A 20547-nucleotide genomic window follows, 5' to 3' on the forward strand; every position below is an offset into this window, starting at 1 on the left:
GTAAGGGTGAAAAATTGGTTTAATAAAGGAGGTCCACTCTGGGCGTGAGTTGAATACCTAAATATTTAATCGATTTGGTGGCCCATTGAAACGGTGATTGCGACTTCAGGTGTTTCACCCGATTTGGGCCGAGAGAGATATTGAGGACCTCAGATTTTTCGAAATTTGCCTTATATCTGGATACTATGCTATATTCCTCAAGGATGGCGGTTAAAGAGCTCAGGCCTGTTTCTGGATTTGACACCAGGAAGAGCACATCGTCCGCGAAGGCGACTGACGATGTAGTCAGTGTTCCGTCTTTCATTCCTTGAATTTTGGGGTCCTGTCTCACTGCTTGTAGCAATGTTTCTAGTACGAGTATAAACAAAGTCGGCGAGAGAGGGCATCCCTGCCTCGTACCATTTGTTATTTTAAAAGCTTCCGACAAAGTCCCATTTATCTTTAGCCTGGCATATGGATTGGCATAAAGGGAGAAGATAGCTGTAATGAAGGGTGAAGGAAAGCCAAACTTAAGTAGAGTTAATCTCATAAAGTCCCAATCGACTCGGTCGAAGGCTTTCTCCGCATCGACGCCTAATAGAACTAGAGGGATATTATGTTTCCTAGCTTTATATATGAGGGGAAGAAGATGCCACGTGTTGTCTCTACCCTCTCTGCCTTGCACAAATCCGGACTGTTCCGGATTTATTAGGTCCGGAATGAGGGATTTCATACGCATAGCTAATAATTTGGCCCAGATTTTGATATCCAAATTCAGCAACGATATTGGTCTGTAGTTCCCACACAATGAGAGGTCTCTCCCTTCCTTCGGGATCAGCGTCACTTGAGCTTCTTGTGCTTGAGTTGGTAGATTGCCACCAGCTAAGAGAGCATTACACCAGTTATGTAAGGGTGGATATATATGTTTTTTTAAACTGTTTACATGTTCTGTTTTCCATCTATTTTGCATCTAACACTCCATTTCTCTGTCTATATATATGCCTACCTTCAGAAATTGTGTTATACCATCCTGATGAAAGGACCTTTATAGTAGTCCCGAAAGCTCGATATGTCATCAAAAAACTTTTTAAGTTAGCCATTAAAAAAGGTATCAACTGCTGAGAAATTCTCTCAAAAAAAATTCTTTCATTTCATATCCCCTGGCTAACACGGTACAAGGATATTTTTTCTTTTACATGACCTTATTTATTAATAGAGAACTGGACCATTGTACCAAACAGGCCTTCTTACCTCTTGTGTATCCCTATTTCCTCATAGAATATAAGCTCTTGCAAGCAGGGCCCTCACTTCTATTGTTTGATATGTTAATTTCTGAGTCACGATGTTTTAGATTGTACGAATATGTTTCCTCTGATTTGTAAAGTGCTGTGGAATATGTTGGCGCTATATAAATAAAGGTATTATTATTACTAAAACAGGGCTATTATTAGCAACAAGCGTTCTTAGCAACAACAACAACAAAATCCTCTAATTTATTAAAACGCTAGTGACTCAATTAATTTGAAAGTCAACATGCAGTTAATTATACAATGTTAAAAATTATATAAATAGAATTAAAAATAATTTTCCCTGTAGTCATGGAAATTTCTCATGTAAGGGAGCCTTCACACGGAGTTTACGCTCCGCTCATTCTGAACGTAAACTCGTTCAGAATGAGCGGCATTAAAACAGATCCCATTAATTTCTATGGGTGCAGGCATACGTGCGCTACCCATAGAAATCAATGGGATCTGTTTTAACACTGCTCATTCTGAACGAGTTTATGTTCAGGATGAGTGTGGCGTAAACTCCGTGTGAAGGCTCCCTAAGACTAAACTTGTAACAAGCCCAGGGTGCTAATTAAAGCCTGTATAACTCTGCTGCTAGACCAAAGTTCATATCTAATGGGTAAGGTCTAAGAAAACCTAGAGCCATAACATCTACCAAGTCAACTAGAACCATGGCTGATAAGAAACAAAGACACAGGCCAGTAGCAAGTCACTAGCTCCTATGTCACAGGATAGCCAATGATATCTTATCAAGCATAAAACACTGGTAAAGAACCATTTCCACTAGTGAAAAGCAGACTGAGTCTGCATAGCACTCACAAAGTACCAGCTATTAGGAAAAAGCCAAGACAGCCTCAACAACAAACTCACCTACTTCAGACTCAGACAATCTGATTTCATGGCAGAAACCCAGCAATGTCAACACCACAGGATTAGATGAAGATGCTACCGTTTTTCAGATGGGTTCACCTCTAATTACATGAAACAACCCAAGTCAAATGGAAGAAAATTACAGCTTACCCAACTAAGACCCATTATTCACCCAGACAAGGCTTAAAGGGGCTCTATCATTGGGAAAAGTCATTTTAAACTAAGCACATACTTGCATAGCCTTTAGAAAGGCTATTTCACACCTACCTTTTGTATGTAAATTGCATCAGTGGTTTTTGAATAAGTCCGTTTTTATTCATATGCTAATTAGCCTCCAGCCAGCACAGGAAGTTCCCAGCAGCACTCCTCTCTGCTATTCTCTCCTATCTCTCCAGCCAGCACAGGAAGTTCCCAGCAGGACTCCTCTCTGCTATTCTCTCCTATCTGTGTGTGCAAGCAGGAAGCATAGTCATCATCAGCAGCAGCCTGTGCTGTACACATACAGAGGAAAGAATAGCAGAGAGGAGTGCACAATGAGACATCCGGGGTACACCAAGAGGCTAATTAGCATATGAATAAAATTGTCTCATTCAAAAAGGTCTTCTAAAATTAAGCAGGATGTGATCCAGCTTTTAATTGGCTTAAGGGGCACACTCCACAGAGAGTTGTAGGAGACACCAGACTTACAGATAGGAGGCTTCATACAAAGTCTTATGTCCAAAAGGGATAGGACTTCACACAGTTTAGAAGGCTTGGTCCTTCTTCAGTACAGATAAATAAACAATCTGTTATCTACACTGGGTCTGACAGACAGCTGCTCTCTGGAGGACAGAAAACCTGAACTGAAGTGTGGAGGGGTTAAGTTTTCCTGTCCTGGAATGGGTGCTGTCATAGGTGCTAGGAAATGGGTATTAAAGTGGTCACCAAAAAAATGAAGTGTTAAATGAGCTTGGGTCACTGACTCCACACTGTTAACATACAGAGAGCGATGCCGTTATCAAACTCAGTTCAGCCTGGCCCAAACAGGTTTTGGACATAATAATAACTTTATTTATATAGTGCCAACATATTCCCCAGCACTTTAGAAATCAGAGGACACATGAACAGACAATATGAGATATTACAATATGACAAAGAAATAAACATATCAAACAGTAGGAGTGAGGGCCCTGTTCGCAAGAGCTTACATTCTATGAGGAGAAAGGCGAACACAAGAGGTCAGACGGCTTGTTTGCTACAATGTCCAGCCATATTTTAATAGAAAAAGGTTGTAACTGAAGCTATATGAACCCACCACCAGCTGGTATCTGTGAATAAACAGATATTAATTGCAAGGAGTGCAGTTGTACAGGATTGGACCCCAGGGGGTCTGATCACTAATGCAATGCATTAAAATGCTAAATGCATGCATTACAATTCAATGCATTGCAAAAAATCATTTCTTTTTCCGGGTACATAGAGTAGCCTGCAATAGAAAAGCATTACAGACAGGCCAACGTGACTTCGGCCCCGAAGCTTGCGCCAGAGAAAATGGTGCCTCGGTCAGCGTTGACTGAAGCAACAGAAGAGTTAAATCAAATCAAATCGGCTTTATTGGCACGTCCAAATGGATATTTGGCATTGCCAAAGCTAGTAAAGTGGGTGGGGGGGGGAGTTGCAGTCGAGGGGGAGAGGAGGGGGAGAGTATGGGGGGGTGGCTGATTTGGGGTATAACAGTCCGTGGAGTCTCATTTTCCTCTTAGTTGGCGACCGCTATATGGGGAGGTGAGGTGGGGTGGGGCGGGTGATTTGGGGTATAACAGTCCGTGGAGTCTCATCTTCTTCTTGTTTGGTGACAGCTGGACACGTATTGGGCAGCGATCTCCACAGTGGCCTCCTCTTCTCCCAGTAGGATATAGAGTTTCCTCTTCTCGTCTGCAGATATGAAGTCTGGGATGTGGGCAGAGAGTCTTTGGTAGTAGACAGCCCTCACAGCTGAGTATTTGGTGCAGTGTAGCAGGAAATGGGCCTCGTCTTCTAGGGCCCCCTGGTCACAGTGCTGGCACAGTCGGTTCTCCCGTGGCTTGTACGTCTGCCTATGTTGCCCCGTCTCCATCTCCAGGTTGTGGGCGCTCAGTCTGTACCGGTTCAGGGTCTGTCTGTATTTGGGGTGGCGTATTCTCTCCAGGTAGGTTGCCATGGTGTAGTCCCTTTGCAGTGACTGGTACACAGTGAGTTACTTGGAGTTATTTATTGCGCTTCTCCATTCCTCCATTCCAGTTAATGCCCGTGATCAGTGCGAGAACTTACTATGGGCATTAGCACATGGTGTCTGCTGTATGAAACAGCAGACACCAGGCAGCTCTGGCGGCCACCATAGAATAACACCCGGAATCCGTCGTACTAGTACGGCGGATGTTGGGATGGAGTTAAACAAATTAAATTCCAAATTACTATAAATTAATTCACATAAGTGCATTTAAGATATAAAATGCTAAAAAACCTTAATTTTCAAAGAAAAGAACTTCCAGAGTGAGCTAATAGAAAATGCATCAGAGAGACATTCCAGATGCTACTCAAGCATAAATGCACCAAGAGGAGCCTCACAGAAGGAAGAATTGATGGAAGAAAAATTGAGTTTAGTGTGTGTTAGTGAGCTCATTTCAGTTCAAAAAAGGATTTTCATGAAAAAATTATAATAAAATATTAATCTTATAAGTCTATATCCTCTTAATTTGAGGGATTGCCTTATTTAACACAGTTACCTAAATTGTCAGGAAACGTGATGTTTATCTTTATCGTTTTTTGGTGCGCTGAATTCAAAAATGATCTTCATTTTGTCATAATGGAGATCATTTTTGGATTCAGCACACCAAAAAACGATAACGATTACGTGGAATAACCGAAGCAGCTCTTGAAAAAAAATTTTTTTTTTTGCAGACCTGTGTAATTTTTTTTAAAAAATGCATTAAAACACTTATTTGCACCTAAAACTCATATTCAATCTTACATTCACAAACAAAATGCATTTAAAATAATAGCTCAGCAGGTGTAGACAATGTATCTCTTCTCTCTATATTATAAAAATGAATTATTGTCCGTCTGTTCTCTATGCGCGACCAAACGACTGGACCGATCTTCACCAAATTTGGTACAGAGATACTTGAGGTATCCGGGAAGGTTTAAAACGAGACTCCAACTCGCTCAGACGAACCGTTGATATACAGCATTCCCCCCTTAGCCAATACAAACCTGCAAGTCTTTCACTCATATTCCAACTGCAATACACACGGTCACTCCACATGTACAATCCAACACTGATATCCAAACTGAGATACACGCATCTGAGGATTAGATTACACAAATCAGCACACAGTATCATACGCTAGAGGATTAGATACACAGATCAACACACAGTATCACACACTAGAGCATTAGATACACGCATCTGCACACAATCCCACACACCAGAGGATTAAATACGCACTTCTGCACACAGTTCCACACACTGAAGGATTAGATACGTGCGTCTGCACACGGTCCCACATGCGGAAGGATTAGATACACGTATCTGCACACAGTTCCACATGCTGAAGGATTAGATACACGCATCTGCACACAGTTCCACATGCCGAAGGATTAGATACACGCGTCTGCACACAGTACCATATGCCGGGGGATTGGATACATGCGTCTTCACACAGTAACACATGCCAGAGGATTGGATACGCGCATCTGCACACAGTTCCACACACCAGAGGAATAGACACGCACATCTGAACACAGTACCACATGCCGTAGGATTAGATACGCGTGTCTGCACACATTTCCACACGCCGGGGGATTAGATACACACATCTGCACACAGTTCCACACGCCGTAGGATTAGATATGTGCCTCTTCACACAATACCACACAGGGGAGGATTAGATACGTGCGTCTGCACACAGTACCACATGCCAGAGGATTGGATACGTGCATCTGCACACAGTTCCACACACCAGAGGATTAGATACGCATGTCTGCACACAGTACCACATGCCATAGGATTAGATATGTGCGTCTGCATACAGTACCACACTTTGGAGGATTAGATACATGCCTCTGCACACAGTACCACACACCAGAGAATTAGATACGCATCTCAGGACACAGTACCACACAGGGGAGGATTAGATACGCGCGCCTGCACACAGTACCACACCAACAAGGATTAGATACTTGCGTTTACACACAGTACTACATGGGAGAGGATTAGATAAGCGCATCTGCACACAGTTCCACACGCTGGAGGATTAGATACGCACCTCTTCACACAATACCACACAGGGAGGATTAGATATGTGCCTCTGTACACAGTACCACAAGCTGTTGGATTAGATACGTGCTTCAGCACACAGTACCATACACTGGAGGATTTGATAGACGGCTCTGCACAGAGTACCACACATTAGATTTTTACTCCAGGTTTCCATAGCAACCCTGCCATTTTTCTTCGCTGCTGGATGTCAGCTTTAAAGAAGCAGGGCACTATGGATGACACTATTACACAAGGTCACATTTACACAGCTTTATTCCAGGTATCCAAAACAACCAATCGCAGGTTTTTCACTGATATCCAAAATGAGATACACATGATCACATGACGCTTATGGACACACAAACGACATATAAAATACACCAGTGCAAAACAGGACAATTCTTATGGGGCCACTACACAAACAAAAAATGAAATGTACCCATGCAAAGCTGGGCCCTCCTGCTAATATACATATCCTCTGGATTGTGGAACTGTGTGTAGACGCGTGTATCTAATCCTACGGCATGTGGTACTCTGTGCAGATGTGTGTATCTAATCCTATGGCATGTACAAATGTGTGCAGACGCGCGTTAGAGAACGGACGGACGGACGGACAGACAGACAGAAATTCACTTTTATAATATATATATATATATATATATATATATATATATATATATTATAAAAATGAATTTCTGTCTGTCCGTCCGTCCGTCTGTTCTCTAATGCGAACCAAACGACTGGACCAATCTTCACCAAATTTGGTACAGAGATACTTCAGAGACTCCAACTCGTTCGGACGTACCGTTGCTGAGATACAGCATTCCAAACACAGTGCCCCCCCCCCCTTAGCCAATACAAACCTACAAGACTTTCACTCATATTCCAACTGCAATACACACGGTCACTCCACATACACAATACAACACTGATATCCAAACTGAGATACACGCATCAGAGGATTAGATACACAGATCAGCACACAGTATCACACGCCAGAGGCTTAGATACACGGGTCTGCACACAGTCCCACACACCAGAGGATTAAATGCGCACTTCTGCACACAGTTCCACACACTGATACAGGCGTCTACACACGGTTCCACACTCCAGAGGATTAGATATGCATATCTGCACACATTTGTACACGCCATAGGATTAGATACCCACATCTGCACAGAGTACCACATGCCGTAGGATTACATACACGCGTCTGCACACAGTTCCACACTCCAGAGGATTAGATACACGCGTCTGCACACAGTTGTACACGCCATAGGATTAGATACACGCTTCTGCACACAGTACCACATGCAGTAGGATTAGATACGCGCGTCTACACATAGTTCCACACGGCGAAGGATTAGATACGCGCCTCTTCACACAATACCACACAGGGGAGGATTAGATACGTGTGTGTGCACACAGTATCACACTTTGGAGGATTAGATACATGCCTCTGCACACAGTACCACAAGCCAGAGAATTAGATACGCGTCTCCGCACACAGTATCACACGGGGGAGAATTAGATACGCGCGTCTGCACACAGTACCACACAGGGGAGGATTAGATTTGCGCGTCTACACACAGTACCACATGCCATAGGATTAGATACGCGCTTCTGCACACAGTACCACATGCTGGGGGATTAGATACGTGCGTCTACACACAGTTCCACACACCGTAGGATTAGATATGCGCCTCTTCACACAATACCACACAGGGGAGGATTAGATACACGTGTCTTCACACAGTTGTACACGCCATAGGATTAGATACACGCGTCTGCACACAGTACCACATGCCGTAGGATTAGATACGCGTGTCTGCACACAGTACCACATGCCGTAGGATTAGATACGCGCTTCTACACACAGTTCCATACTCCAGAGGATTAGATACGCGCGTCTGCACACATTTGTACATGCCATAGGATTAGATACACACATCTGCACAGAGTACCACATGCCGGGGGATTGAATACGCGCGTCTACACACAGTTCCACACGGCGTAGGATTAGATACGCGCATCTGCACACAGTACCACATGCCGGGGGATTGGATACGCGCCTCTTCACACAATACCACACAGGGGAGGATTAGATACACGTGTCTTCACACAGTTATACACGCCATAGGATTAGATACACGCGTCTGCACACAGTACCACATGCCGTAGGATTAGATACGCGTGTCTGCACACAGTACCACATGCCGTAGGATTAGATACGCGTGTCTGCACACAGTACCACATGCCGTAGGATTAGATACGTGCGTCTACACACAGTTCCACACGCCGTAGAATTAGATACGCACCTCTTCACACAATACCACACAGGGGAGGATTAAATGCGCGCGTCTGCACACAGTACCACATGCCAGAGTATTAGATAAGCGCGTCTGCACACAGTACCAAATTCCGTAGGATTAGATACGCACGTCTGTACACAGTACCACATGCCGTAGGATTAGATACCCATGTCTACACACAGTTCCACATGCTGTAGGATTAGATACGCGCCTCTTCACACAATACCACACAGGGGAGGATTAGATACGCGCATCTGCACACAGTACCACACGCCAGAGTCATTAGATACGCGCGTCTGCACACAGTTTCACTTACTGGAGGATTAGATACGTGCCTCTTCACACAATACCACACGGGGAAGATTAGATATATGCATCTGCACAAAGTACCACACCAACAAGGATTGGATACTTGCATCTAAACACAGTACTACACGGGGAAGGATTAGCTACAGCTTTACTCCAGGTATCCATAACAACTGATCACAGGTTTATCACTGACATTCAAAATGAGATACACATAATCACATGACGCTTATGGACATACACACAAACCACATACAAAATACATCAGTGCAAAACTGGACAATTCTTATGGGGCCACTACACAAACATAAAATGTAATATACCCGTGTGAAGCCGGGTCCTCCCTCCCTCCCTCCCTATATATATACGAGGGTAGTCTGAAAAGTTTCTAACCTCCACATGTAGATGGCAACACTTGTCAATCAAAGTTGGGGAATGTGTTCGCGCATGCGTTGGAATGTACTCACAAACATTTTAGCTATTTTGCACCAGCGTTTTTTCTTTGACAGTCATTGAAGTGAGTCGAGGCGAGTGATTTTGTGAAAATGGATAAAATCAAATATCGAGCTGTCATTAGATATTTGTTTTTGAAAGGCAATACGCCTTTGCAAATTAAAGACGAGTTGGATGCTGTGTACGGGGACTCTGCATCATCATGTACCACCGTCAAATTTTGGGCAGCTGAATTTAAAAGTGGCCGTACCAGCTTGTTTGATGATAAACGTTCGGGACGGCCAAAAACTGCAACCACGAACGAAAACATTGCTCAAATTCATCAAATGGTGCTAGAGAACTGTAGAATTAAGGTTAGAGAGATAGCAGAGGCTATGAGCATATCAAAAGAACGTGTTTGCCACATATTGGTTGAAATTTTAGGGATGAGAAAGCTGACCGCATGCTGGGTGCCATGATTGCTCACTCTGGACCAAAAACGTGTTCAGATGAACATTTGCAAAGCTCTGTTGGCACAGTTTAGCGCAACAAATCAGATTTTTGGCACCGATTAATTACTGTGGATGAAACTTGGATACACCATTACACCCCAGAAACAAAAACACAGTCAAAACAGTGGACTGCAAAAGAAGAATCGGCTCCAAAAAAGGCAAAGACAGTTCCTTCGGCTGGGAAAGTGATGGCAATTGTTTTCTGGGATACGACTCAATGACTGTCAAAGAAAAAACGCTGGTGCAAAATAGCTGAAATTTTAGCGAGTACATTCTAACGCTTGCGCTAACACATTCTCCAACTTTGGTTGACGAGTGTTGCCGTCTACATGTGGAGGTCAGAGACTTTTGAGACTACCCTTATATATAAAATAATCCGGTCTGCCAGCAACGTGTATGGATGGATGGAAGAATGCCCTTTTATTGGAAAAAGCAGTACACTACGTATCGGTCTTCAGCGGAACCTTTCTCAAGGTACATGGTGTACTGCTTTTTCCAATAAAAGGACATTCTTACATCCATAAAAGGTGCTGGAAGACCTGATTGTTTTTTCTATTGCAAACCCTTTTTTCCTGGAGAGGGGTATCTGCCGTGCAATTTATGGGATGATCCCCAGATTTGCTGGTGCTGCTTTTTTTCTTAAAAAAAAAATATATATATATCAACTACAAGAGCTTGGACTCTCAAAAACACTGATACAGAAGACAAGATTTTGCAAGTTATTCACTAATATGTTCAAAATTTGTACCGCACCTAGCAAACTGTGACAACAAATCTAAATTCGTTGAGATTGCACAGCATACAGTATATAAAAACACAACTTAATATTTCATATACACAACCACCTTTATGCACAGGGGTGAACCTTCCCCTTTCGCCGCCCGAGCTAACTGCAGAAAGCCGCCCCCCCCCCCCCGCCGGGAGGAGGGGGCGGATCGGGGGCGTGGCCGGGTGGGTCGGGGGCGTGGCCGAGTGAAGGGGCGGGGCTTAGCCCCGTTCGCCGGCAGAGAGTAGGCCCCGAGACTGCCTGCTCTCTGCCTGAGCGTGAGGGGAGGCTGCCGGAGCAGCGCTGCTTCAGTGTCCTCCCCAAACCACCGCTCGGTGATAAGCCAGTCCAGGACAGCTTGTCCTGGACTGGCTTAGGTTAGCAAAAATGCCGCCCTCCCTGAGGCCCTGGCATAGTGCCGCCTGAAGCGCTCGCTTCAGGTCGCCTCATGGGAGGTGCGGCACTGTTTATGCAACTTTGCAGCAAACAGAGATTACAAGCAAAAATTGCACTAAAATTAAATTTTGCCACTAAAGTGTATGCTCAAGCAATTCCTTTCCTCAAACAAAATGTACTTTCCAAAAAACTGCAAGATGTGAGAAATTCATACATACCACACATATATATCTGCGGGTGTTAAAGAGGACCTTACACCATTTTGCACACATGCATTTCTATATACTGCCGGAAAGCTGACAGTGCGCTGAGTTCAGCACACTGTCGGCTTTCCCGATCTGGGCCCGGTGTGAAGATCTTACGGTCCCGGTATCGTAGCTCTTCTATGATCAGAAGGGCGTTTCTGACAGTTAGCCAGAGACGTCCTTCTTCACAGCACAGCCAATCACGCTGTGCTGTGAGAGCCGGGAGGGAGGGGGGAGTTCCTCCCGGCTCTCACAGCACAGCGCGATTGGCTGTGCTGTGAAGAAGGACGTCTCTGGCTAACTGTCAGAAAAGCCCTTCTGATCATAGAAGAGCTACGATACCGGGACCGTAAGCTCTTCACACCGGGCCCAGATCGGGAAAGCCGACAGTGTGCTGAACTCAGCGCACTGTCAGCTTTCCGGCAGTATATAGAACTGCATGTGTGCAAAATGGTGAAAGGTCCTCTTTAAAGAAATGCCAATATTGCTGAAATATGGCAATCAATTTTGTGCATGCAAACGAAATAGGAGTTGACATAAAAATATTATTTTCTATCCCCCTATAAAAATTGTAGCAATTTATACGTTCATCTCCAGTGACAACCGTTATTACAATTATTTTATCATGTAACAGATATTGCTAGAGGTGTATTTTATTCTAGAAAGATCAGGTCCATACCCTGTACATACAGGGTGACATGTAAACTTTATTGATGATGTCAATTTGTTGTGCAAAAGTGTTTGGTGCGACTCTTAGAGCTAGTTCACACGGGGCAAAATGTTCAGGATTTTGACGCGGATTCCGCGTCAAAATCCTGCTCAAAAAAACGCCTCCCACTGCAATCAATGGGAGCTGGTCACTTCCTATTTCCGCGAGCGGTTTGATCCCGCTCGCGGAAAAAAGAATCGAGCTGCCCTTTCTTCAGGCAGATTCCACAGCTGATTCAGCCGCAGCATCCGCCTCGCGACACCACCCTCCAGACTAGGTCCATTCATTTGGGAATAATCCAGAGAGGAAAGCCGCGACTGGATGGCAGTGAACTGCACCGGCATCCCATCGCGGCAGCCGCGATGCAATGTGTACACGTGGAGCCCTGTGTGAATTAGCTCTTATGGCTCTGCAACCTGGACAATGGTAAACATCTGGGTGACAGCACCAATAAACTTCCTGGTTATGTTCAGAGAGGCATTACACAAGAATACCCCTCTAGTAAGGCTTAGAGGCGAATTACATTATACCTCTATCTGACAGAGAGTAAAAGTATAGTATGCTCTTTGATTGATAGGACAGGGGATAACATGGACAGAAGTCAATACTACCCCCTCCCCTGGGGTCAAATACAGATTATGCACAGATGATGATGATCATGATTTATCATCTCTGTGCAGTCTGCAGGCCTCCTCCTCCCCCTCCTCTTCCTACCACACTTCTTAAGATACTACCTGAGGCAGGAGGGGAGACATTTTACAGCCCTAGATCTCCGGAATGGTTGGTGTCGAGTAGTGTATGGTGTTATGTTGGTGTATGCTGCTTTGGTACAATAGGTGTGAGGGAGGGGAAACTTCCACCTTCTGGACACATTTTAGTGATATGGGTGGAGCCAGTGGCATATAGAGGTCAGTTGACTGTTACTTACTGTGAATATGTCACCATGTTTCGCCTTCATGTGCGTCAAGAACATGGCTGCATCTCTCCCAAACTCAAGTGCATGTCCTAGCCATGGAATAAGTCCACAATCCAGGGGTGGCTCATCACTACGTCTAGACACAGAACACATCAACCTCAGCAGATATATAACAAAAGTAAGTCAATTACAGTATTAAAGTAAGTCAATTACAGTATTATCCCTGTATTGCTGAAAGATTCACCTTCATGAGGCACATGAAAGAGGTTTTAACTGAGGCTTCAGATTCACCAGATCAACAAGCATCTAAAAGATGTGCTGGATAATCTTAAAGGGGCTCTATCAGCAAAATTATGCTAATGGAGCCCCACACATGCGTGAATAGCCTTTAAAAAGGCTATTCAGTCACCGTAAATGTTATATTAAATCCCGGTCCCGTTTTTAAATAAAAGCATTAAATCATATATGCAAATCTTACCGAACGTGCACCATGGACGGGGATGCACGATGTGACGTCAGCTTCAGGCACGCCTGCCTCTTCTGTCTTCTTGTAGTAACGCCCTCTGGTTCTGTGTCTCCTTCTGGCTTCTTCTCTTCAAATCCCGCGACTGCGTAGTAGCGCTTCCCACCGAAGTGCTATTGCGCAGGCTCACTTGCAAACTGCCATTAAGTAAGATGGTCAGTGAGCCTGCGCAGTAGCTCACTCACCATCGCATCATTTATCCCCGCCCCCGATGCACGTTCGGTAAGTTTTGCATATATGTTTTAATGCTTTTATTTAAAAACGGGACCGGGATTTAATATAACATTTATGGTGCCTGAATAGCCTTTTTAAAGGCTATTCACGCATATGTGGGGCTCTATTAGCAGAATTTTGCTGATAGAGCCCCTTTAAAGACTTTACCTCACAACCTACAGGACTTAAAAATAGTATTCTGATCATTTAGGGTAGTCCCTATTCACTGCTTGGGGGATAACTGTCTGGTCAGGGGGAGTTCACCAATCAGGAGAATGTGGTATCCTTGTATAGCCAAATAAATAGAGAGTCAATAGTCACAAATGTCCATTCACATTCTAGGACCACCAGTGGTATCCTAGTGCTGTATTTGGCAATCACTGGTAACCCCAGAGAACATAAATGAGGGCTATGGTGCACATGCTGGATCTGCTTCTTTATTATATAACATAGACACACATTATATGGCGCAAATGTACACATAGCACCGAGCTAGAGATATACGCACACTCATAGAAACACAATCATTTAGCCATTATTGATATCGCAGAGCTGTACGGGGACAAAAAGACGCATTCATTATAGGAAAGGAGAAACCTGTAGACTCACCTAATTCTCCGGAGGAAAACTCCCCAGATAAGGGCTGTGAGGAAGATTCCGAAGAGCACTACAGCTACCATTGTGCTGAGGAGGAGAGGGACAGGCAGCACTTATATGCTGGTGGGGAGGGAGGCGGTGACTGGCTCACTTCAGAAGTCGCTCACGTAACGCAGCTGCAGTCTCTATTGCATTGCTCCGCGACCGCTGGCTCCAATGTAGACAGCAGTAAGCTGAGGAGTCCGCCATGGTTTAGGGCTGATAATAGTGGGCTGACTCCTAGAGGTTGTACCATTCTTGCAGAAGAGTTTATAAATTATACTTCAGCCTACAAACTATGAGTGAAATAAGGGGGGGGGGGGGGACAGTACGAGAAGGTAAAGGAGTTCAAATAGTTGCATTAAAGTGGAAGAGATCGGAATGAAGTTGCGGTACAGTGAAATAAATAAAATGGCAGAATGAAGGACGCGCGGAGACGGATGTGGACCTCGGTTGTTGGAGGATATGCGGCTGTGGGTTAAGAAGTTTGCACAATCAGAGTTTGGTTTGTACAGGTCAGGATACTGTCTACAGGGGATTCCTTGGTGGCTGTACCACAGGACCGTGGTTACATGGTGTCATGGTGACTGTAAAAAGACCCTGAATCAATGATTACAGTGAAAGTTACCTTTATATATAGTTATACCTTCATATATAGTTGTACTGAATAGTAGCTTTAACACATGATATGGGATCAGTAGATACATTGGTAGGTAACTATAACACGAAGTCCTGGATCACTACATACAGCAAATCTACCTTGGCCATAACACAAGATCCTGAGGTATAATATGGGATGTTGATCAGTTGGGTACAGGGCTGGCTGGAAGATCAGTTAGACTTGTATGATTTATATAGAGAAGCCCAGGATATTACAGTCAGATATATTTCATGTAGAGGGATGAAGAGCCCTGTCCTCCCTTTGCATTCCTCACATGTTACAGATGAATGAGCACTACTACACGATGTTGCAATGAGAGTACTTATATACTATGTACACCGTATAATTCACGCATACTGTATACACAGATGGGTGATTCACTAATATGTTCTTTATTACTTACATCTACGTAAATAGTTTGCCATTTATGGAGTATAAAGGCTAAAGCCCCATGTTGCGGAAGCGCTTTGGCTCCAAAAAATATCAAAATCTGAAACAAAAAAGCTTGCATTTCCCATTGACACAATTGTAAATAACATGAGGGACCTGCATGCTCCACTTTTTCTTCTGTTACAAAAGTAAATAAACATGATGGAAGATAACATCTGTCATGTTGTTTACATTAGCCTCAGTGGGAATGGACACAGAAGGACAACATTTGCAAGGAGTTTGTATGTTCTTCCTGTGTTTGTGTGTTTCCTCCGGGTATTCCAGTTTCCTCCCACATCCCAAAGACATACTGATAGGGAATGTAGATTGTGAGCCATAGGGCTCACAATATAGGACAGTGACTTTCAATGTCTGTTAAAGGGATTCTACCATTAAAAACTTTTTTTGTCGTTGACACGTCAGAATATCCTTAAGAAAGGTTATTCTTCTCCTACCTTTAGATGTCTTCTTCGCCTCGCTGTTCAGCTCAAATTCCGTTTTCTGTCGGTATGCAAATTAGTTCTCTTGCAGCACTGGGGGCGGGCCCCAGCTCTCAAATAGCACTGGAGGTGTCCCCAATGCTGCAAGAGAACTCTCCAGTGCCGCCTCCATCTTCTTCTGGAACATCGTCTTCATACGTCTTCTTCCGGCGCAGACGGTGAAACTTGTAGGCCTCGGACCGAACCGACTGCGCATGCCTGTGGCCACAAGAAGAATGGCTGCTTACACAGTAAGTAAGCGGCCATTTTCTTGTGGCCTGTAGGCATGCGCAGTCGGCTCCTCCTGAGGCCTACAAGTTTCACCGCCTGTGCCAGAAGAAGACACATGAAGACGACATTCCAGAAGAAGATGGAGGCGGCGCTGGAGAGTTCTCTTGCAGCATTGGGGACGCCCCCAGTGCTGCAAGAGAACTAATTTGCATACCGATGGAAAACGGAATTTCTACCAAACGGCGTGGCGAAGAAGACATCTAAAGGTAGGAGAAGAATAGCCTTTCTTAAGGCTATTCTGACGTGTCAACAACAACAACAAAAAAGTTTTAAATGGTAGAATGCCTTTAAGCACTGCGGAATATGATGGAGCTATACAAGTAAGCATAAATAATAATCAATCAGTGTCCATTCTCTGCAACAGTTTAATGTGCGCTGCTGTCATCCGATGAGGGAAAACAGCATTGGAAATTACTGATGGTAGTACAGTATTAACCCAGTCATGATATGAGTATATTTGAATATGAAGACGTTGTTCAGAAATGGCAACACAGTCTCTGTAGAAATGCACAAAAGGCCTCAGGTCAGCTCTCATCTTGTGCAGCATGAAAAAAAAGGAGGTGAGCATTCTTAGCTCTGTATTCTCATATTTTTTCGTTCACAGTGCTGTGTAAAGGTTAATTGTTTTTGCGGAACCATTTGCACTTCATTTTGATACCATTTGATATTCTGTACAATGTATTGGGGAACTGGAAAAAAAAACTCAGAATAAGGTTGAGGGTGCATTCACACTGAGTAAACGCTAGCTTATTCTGAACGTAAAACACGTTCAGAATAAGCGGCGTCTAAAGCAGCTCCATTCATTTCTATGGGAGCGGGGATACGAGCGCTCCCCATAGAAATGAATGGGCTGCTTCTTTCACTCCGTGCAGTCCCATTGAAGTGAATGGGGAGTGCCGGCGTGTACGGCAAGCTCTGCTCATGCCGGAGCGTACACGCCGGCACTCCCCATTCACTTCAATGGGACTGCACGGAGTGAAAGAAGCAGCCCATTCATTTCTATGGGGAGCGCTCGTATGCCGGCTCCCATAGAAATGAATGGAGCTGCTTTAGACGCCGCTTATTCTGAACGTGTTTTACGTTCAGAATAAGCTAGCGTTTACTCAGTGTGAATGCACCCTGAATTTGAAAAATTTGTAATTGTGTCATTTTGTTATGGGTTTTGTTTTTTAACAAAGCATTTTTTATTTTTTTTTGTAGTATAGTGTGTATTATTACCAGTTTGGGGTATTTTTTGCTGCTTTAGTAGTACTTTAATTTTTTTGGATAGTGAAATGGCAAAAATTTACATTTTTTTTCCCGCAATGGCATTCAATTTATGGGGTGAATAATTTTATCTGTTCATAAAATATACCACTATTCTAAATGTGACAAGGTATGTAGAGGAATCATTCCAAATTTGAACTGAGGACCAGGAGTTTCAAGAAAGGCTATGGTCACACTAACATTGTTTGACCGTTTGGAGATTCCATCCCACAATCCTCTCCAAAAATGTGGAGAGAAAAGTCCTGCAAGCAGGACTTTTCTCTCCACATTTGTCAGGTGGAAACTGGGAAGACCCCATTATAGCCTGTGGAGTGTTTCTGCTATTAACCAGTTTTTAAGATTAGGTTTCCGTTTTTTGGGTTCCCAAACTGACCCAAAGAAAGGAAACCCCAACACTACTGTGAATTTAGTGTAAGGCCGGGTTCACACGGAGTATTTTGGTTCGTAATGTGGAACGTAGACACCGCGGGAGCTTTTGTGGGCCGTATACGCTCCCATTGTTTTCAATGGGAGCAAGTACCGTATACGCGGCGCTATTTTGCAGCCGTGATTTTGCGTCTACGTTCCACATTACGAACCAAAATTCTCCGTGTGAACCCGGCCTTACACCTCTGAACAGCCATTACAAAGTAACACAAGTACACACTGATAGGTTAAAAATACACCTCAAAAATGCTAAGAGGGGTATGTTAAATCTGCCAGAAAAAAATGCTGTGCAACCTTTGGACCTGGCAGCTATGGCATTCACTCATTTCTTGTCCTGGCACCCACCATGTTTAACAACATCTATTGTACATTTTCAGGTTTAATAACCTATATATATATATATATATATATATATATATATATATATATATATATATGAAATCAGTAATCCACAGACAGATTAAGGCCCCATTTTCCCACTGTTGATGTATTACTACTCATATAACATGCGTTATCCCCCTTACAAGTTGCACTAGCTCTATGATTTAACCCCTTCCCTACATCCCCCATACTCTGTGGGCCCCCCACTTACAATATCAGTAATCAAAATTATGCATTACACTAAGTGGTGAATGTTTGCCCCTTCAGGCTTTACAGCTTTATCTGCATGATCACGTGGTATCCCTAATGAGGATATACATAGCTTCTCTAGATCATCTCATAGCTTTTCTATTAACAATTTACAGAGAAAATAAACTGTAAACAGGACTGTCTGATTTTCTGACATCACCAAGTTGGTGATCTCATCTTGCAAAATGCGTCCAGCTGCAAGTCCTCCACCAACAACCAGTCAGCCAAGCTGGGGAGATGCAGACAAAACTGTAGGTTGCATGACCTGATTTGTCTTGTCTGTTAAAGATCCATATTCCCTTTAGGTGGCCTTCATGAGAGTTATTTATTGAGTACAGAATAAGAAACCTCAATCTCTTTTCTCACTGTGTTATTTTCATATTTATCAGTCTTCTCTGTTGTTTGGAATATTATTTATCAAATCTTGTTCTGTAGAATTACAAAAATTTTGCCAATTTTGGCCAGGGCCTCAAGTTCTGTAAATACAGCGTTTTGACCAGTGCGGAAACACCATGGCAAAAAACGCTATGTTTTACATCACCTGCAAAGCGGATGGGATTATGGCTGATTCCATGTACACACTGCAGGAACAAATATGGAGTGAGCAAGCATTTTTATAAATCGCAGCGTGTCAATTATACCTAGCGAAACACTGGCGTTTTCTGCATAGGTATAATAGAAGCATAAAGTCCACAGAGGAAAACCCTGTGGACTTTCTGTGAAAATGCTTTTCAGTTGCGGCTCACTACATGGGGCCTTAGCCTTACATTACAAACTTCACAAACTTTTTATTTATTTATTTATTTTTTTCTTTTTGGTAGAGTTGGAAGGGACCTCAAGGGCCATCGGGTCCAACCCCCTGCGAGTGCAGGTTTTCCTAAATCATCCCAGCTATATGTTTATCCAGATTCCGCTTGAAGATTTCCATTGATGGAGCGCCCACCACCTCCCGTGGCAGCCTATTCCACTCTCTCACTACCCTCACTGTCAGAAAGTTTTTCCTAATGTCTAATCTGTATCTCTTTCCCTTTAGTTTCATCCCATTGCTTCTTGTACTTCCTTGTGCCAATGAGAATAGGGTAGATCCCTCTGCACTGTGACTACCTTTCAGATATTTGTAGACTGCTATTAAATCTCCCCTCAGCCTTCTCTTCTGCAAACTAAACAATCCCAGTTCCTTTAGCCGCTCCTCATAGGACATGGTTTGCAGACCTTCCACCATTTTGGTTGCTCTTCTCTGGACTTGCTCCAATATATCGATGTCTTTCTTGAATTGAGGCGCCCAGAACTGTACACAGTATTCCAGGTGTGGTCTGACCAGGGAAGAGTTTTTCCTGTATTTTCCTGTACTCCAGACATTAAGTGTGCAAAATTGTCACAAACTCACTCTAGTGAGTGGGTGGTGTAGAAAATGACAGTGGAGAGATATTGCTGTTGATTAGAGATGAGCGAGTACTATTCGAAATGGCAGTTTCGAATAGCATGCACCCATAGCAATAAATGGAGCCGGCCGGCATGCAGACGGGGCTGGCGTCCTGCCACTTAACCCCCTGTGTGCCGGCCGGCCGGCTCCATTCATTGCTATGGGTGCGTGCTATTCGAAACTGCCGTTTCGAATAGTACTTGCTCATCTCTACTGTTGATACCTCCAGCACTGAATTTAGTATATTGTCTGCTTTCTAGCAATATATAACACCGCACATCTATTAGGATGTGAAAGGTGAAATTTATAGATGTGAAATAACAGGCAAAATTTCAGAAACTTGGCTTAAATTATATGAACACATATTCTAGCAAAACAGACTGTAAGGCCAAGGCCCCACGTTGCATTTTCTATTGCAGATTTTGTTGCGTTTTTTTGAGACAAAGCCAGGAGTGGAATGAGCAGAAAGCAGAAGTATAAGAATTCTCATTCCTTTTGTAGCCAATCTTGTCTTTGGCTCAAAAAACTGCAGCAAAATCTGCAACAAAAAAGCTGTTTC

At 43.6% G+C, this 20547-nt stretch overlaps 1 protein-coding gene across 1 annotated transcript in view; it reads right to left on the reverse strand.

The window, feature by feature from the left end:
* PTGIS (prostaglandin I2 synthase) overlaps positions 1 to 14427 on the reverse strand; it is a 133759-nt gene extending 119332 nt beyond the window's left edge. The window contains exons 1-2 of the mRNA XM_075278065.1: positions 14357 to 14427; positions 13024 to 13147 (exon numbers count right to left, since the gene is read on the reverse strand). Coding sequence (XP_075134166.1) covers positions 13024 to 13147; positions 14357 to 14427 — 195 coding nt within the window. The remainder of the gene's footprint in view (positions 1 to 13023; positions 13148 to 14356) is intronic.
* Between the last annotated feature and the right edge of the window lie 6120 nt (positions 14428 to 20547).

The sequence above is a fragment of the Leptodactylus fuscus genome, chromosome 6, assembly GCF_031893055.1.
Source record: "Leptodactylus fuscus isolate aLepFus1 chromosome 6, aLepFus1.hap2, whole genome shotgun sequence".
In the NCBI taxonomy this organism is placed as follows: domain Eukaryota; kingdom Metazoa; phylum Chordata; class Amphibia; order Anura; family Leptodactylidae; genus Leptodactylus; species Leptodactylus fuscus.